Source organism: Carlito syrichta, unplaced genomic scaffold (genome assembly GCF_000164805.1).
Source record: "Carlito syrichta isolate Samal-C Ts95f unplaced genomic scaffold, Tarsius_syrichta-2.0.1 Scaffold308872, whole genome shotgun sequence".
Classification (NCBI taxonomy): Eukaryota; Metazoa; Chordata; class Mammalia; order Primates; family Tarsiidae; genus Carlito; species Carlito syrichta.
The window spans coordinates 350,608-353,339 of NW_007252968.1; the positions used below are offsets into that span (position 1 = coordinate 350,608).

At 59.7% G+C, this 2,732-nt stretch overlaps 2 protein-coding genes across 2 annotated transcripts in view; both read left to right on the top strand.

Annotated features, from left to right (window-relative positions):
• LAPTM5 (lysosomal protein transmembrane 5) overlaps nucleotides 1–2,732 on the top strand; it is a 43,140-nt gene that overhangs the window by 37,028 nt on the left and 3,380 nt on the right. The window lies entirely within an intron of this gene.
• Nucleotides 1–2,732, top strand: part of MATN1 (matrilin 1, cartilage matrix protein) — a 9,658-nt gene that overhangs the window by 1,633 nt on the left and 5,293 nt on the right. Inside the window, exons 2-3 of the mRNA XM_021716685.1 lie at nucleotides 1–290; nucleotides 2,653–2,731. Coding sequence (XP_021572360.1) covers nucleotides 1–290; nucleotides 2,653–2,731 — 369 coding nt within the window. The remainder of the gene's footprint in view (nucleotides 291–2,652; nucleotide 2,732) is intronic.

The window sequence follows — 2,732 nt, forward strand, 5'->3', positions numbered from 1 at the left end:
GCGTGCGGCCCATCGAATTTGAGAAGGTGAAGGTGTTCCTGTCCCAGGTCATTGAGTCGCTGGACGTGGGGCCCAATGCCACACACGTGGGCGTGGTCAACTATGCCAGCACCGTAAAGCAGGAGTTCCCGCTGCGGGCCCATGGCTCCAAGGCTGCGCTGCTGCAGGCCGTGCGCCGCATCCAGCCGCTGTCCACAGGCACCATGACTGGCCTGGCCATCCAGTTCGCCATCACAAAGGCCTTCAGCGATGCCGACGGTGGCCGTGCCAGGTCCCCCGATATCAGCAAGGTACGTGTGCCACACCCTGTGAGGCTGTTGCTGTTTGGAGGTGCCCACTGTGTGCTGTGAGCTCTGCCCACCTGCAAGGTGCCATTTTACAGCTGGGAAAACTGAGGGTCAGTAAGGGCCATCATTAGACAGAGCTCAACTGCTGCAGGTGACCGGGCTGCGCTTTGAAGCCACCTTTACCCAGCCTTTCAACCGGCAGCTCACAGTCATTTTAATTTAGGTGATTTTGGCTCCCCGGTGTTCTGAGCCCCTGGAGGGCGGCACCAGACAGGCTGGATGCTTACAGGATGTGTGAGGGTGTGAACTCTGCCCCAGCCTGTCTGGGCTTAAGCCCCGCTCCCCCATGCTAGCTGTGCCACTCTGAGCAAGTTACTTCATCTCACTGGGCCTCAGTTTCCTTCCCTATAAAATGGGCGTAATGCCAACACTTTCTCAAAGTGCTGCTGTGAGGACTGAGTTCATATGCACGAAGTTCCCAGCATAGCACCTAGCACAGGGCATGGAATTGGAGTGAGGCATTAGCCTAGTTTTGTGTTAACTCACCCTTGGAGGCTGAGGGTTCCAGGCAGAGGGCTGGGTACTGTGCAGGCCTCGCACCACACGGTCATTTTCCAGGGTTCTGCACAGGGCCTGTGAGGCCGAGTCAGGAGTCCTCTGCCCCCGTGCCTCCCCACCCCCAGGCTCCAGTACGTCCCCATCACAGCCCTCGTCAGGAGCCACGATTTACCTGCCCGGGACCCCAGCCTGGGGGTGGGGAGCTCTTTCCCATCCCCCCTCCATGCCACACTCTCTAGGACACAATAAATAAACGAGCACAGTCCTGCTCGGAAGTGGTGTCCTCATTTTACAGATGAGAAAAACAGAGGCACAAGGAGCTTAAGCAACTTGCCCAGCTAATGAGTAGTAGAAGTGTTCACCCAGACAAAAGTGTGTCATCCCAACCATTACCATCCCTCCAAGAAATGACACGTCAGGCAGCCCGTCAGTCTTATTTTGCGGTGCTGTCTCCTAGTTCTGGCACCATGTGCTGTGGTTACAGCAATGGCCATGCTGGTGGACGGGCTGTGTTGGCCCCAAAAGTGGACAGAGGTGGTAGAGTTAGTGGCTGTGATAGTCATAGATGGCACATCTCCAGGGGTAACCTGGGTCATCCCAGATCAGACCGGTGGCCCGGGCTGGGCACAAGAGGAGAGAGTGCCCTCAGCAGGTGATACCGAAGGGCTGAGGGAGCTGGCATCAGACATTAGCTGTTCAGCTCGGTTCGCCTATGGGAGGCTCCAGCAGAGGGGCTGGAAAGCCTCAAAGCTGGGTTACAGGAGGTCCATAGGGACACAACGAGGCAGTGGGCCTTAGGGGAATCTGGTAGTGTGTGGCAGGGGTTAGCCACAGCTAGGTTTTCAGTTCAGGGCCCCTAGAGGGGAAATGATACTAAAAATAATACATCACCTCACTCAAGCTCACCACAACCCTTTTTGCAGATGAACCAACTGAGGTTGGAGAAGGTGGAGCTATATTTCCACCCCAGGCCTGTTTTAACCACCAGTCACCAGGACAGGATGTCCCAGGCCCTGGGGCTAGGGGTGGGGACCCAGGAGCAAGAAGCAGACCAAGGCAGAGGCAGAGCAGCAGCAAAAGGGGCTGGCTGCCTAACTCAGGCTGGGCAGGGCAGCCGCCGGCAGGGGTGATGAGGCCAGGGCTCAGCACCAGGATGTCCTCTCTCCCTCTTTCCAGACTACAGACCCGAGGAGCCTAATGGGAGGGAACCAGGCAGATCCTTTCCCTCTCTGGAAGGGGCAGGTAGCAACCTGGGGAGTGGCGGAAAGAAAGGGCGCCATCTTCCTTGGGATGGTCCCCTGGGCATCCAAGCAGGAGAGACTCTCGGTCTGGACGGAGGCAGCAGCCCCATCCGTTAGCCTCGGCCCCCCTCTGGTGTCCTGAGCTCAGAACTGCAAGAGTGCTGGGCCCAATGGGGAGTCATTGGGCTGGTAGCCCGGGCAAATCTCTGTTTACACTGAGCTGCAGCCACTGGACTCCCGGATCGGCCTCGAGGGGATCGGCACGCACGACTCCCACAGCCCCCAGTATGAGGGCTGCCCTCGGAGGTCCCAGATTGAGGGAGGGACATCGCCCTGCCCTCCGGGCATCGCAGAGCTGCCTACCCGAGGGAGGAGAGACATCCCGAGGTCAGATGGGACAGCTCAGCCAGGCCAGAGGAACCCAGTCTCCGCTTCGGCTCGCCAGATCCTCTTCCTCGGGGCCGAGCCCCGGCGGAGGGACAGGCCCACTTGTGCCCGACGAGCTGCGTGACCCTGGGCAAGTCACTCTGGCCCTCTGGGCCTCACGCGCGCCCCTCGCGTCCCAGGTGGTCATCGTGGTGACGGACGGGAGGCCCCAGGACAGCGTGCGGGACGTGTCTGCGCGGGCCCGGGCCAGCGGCGTCGA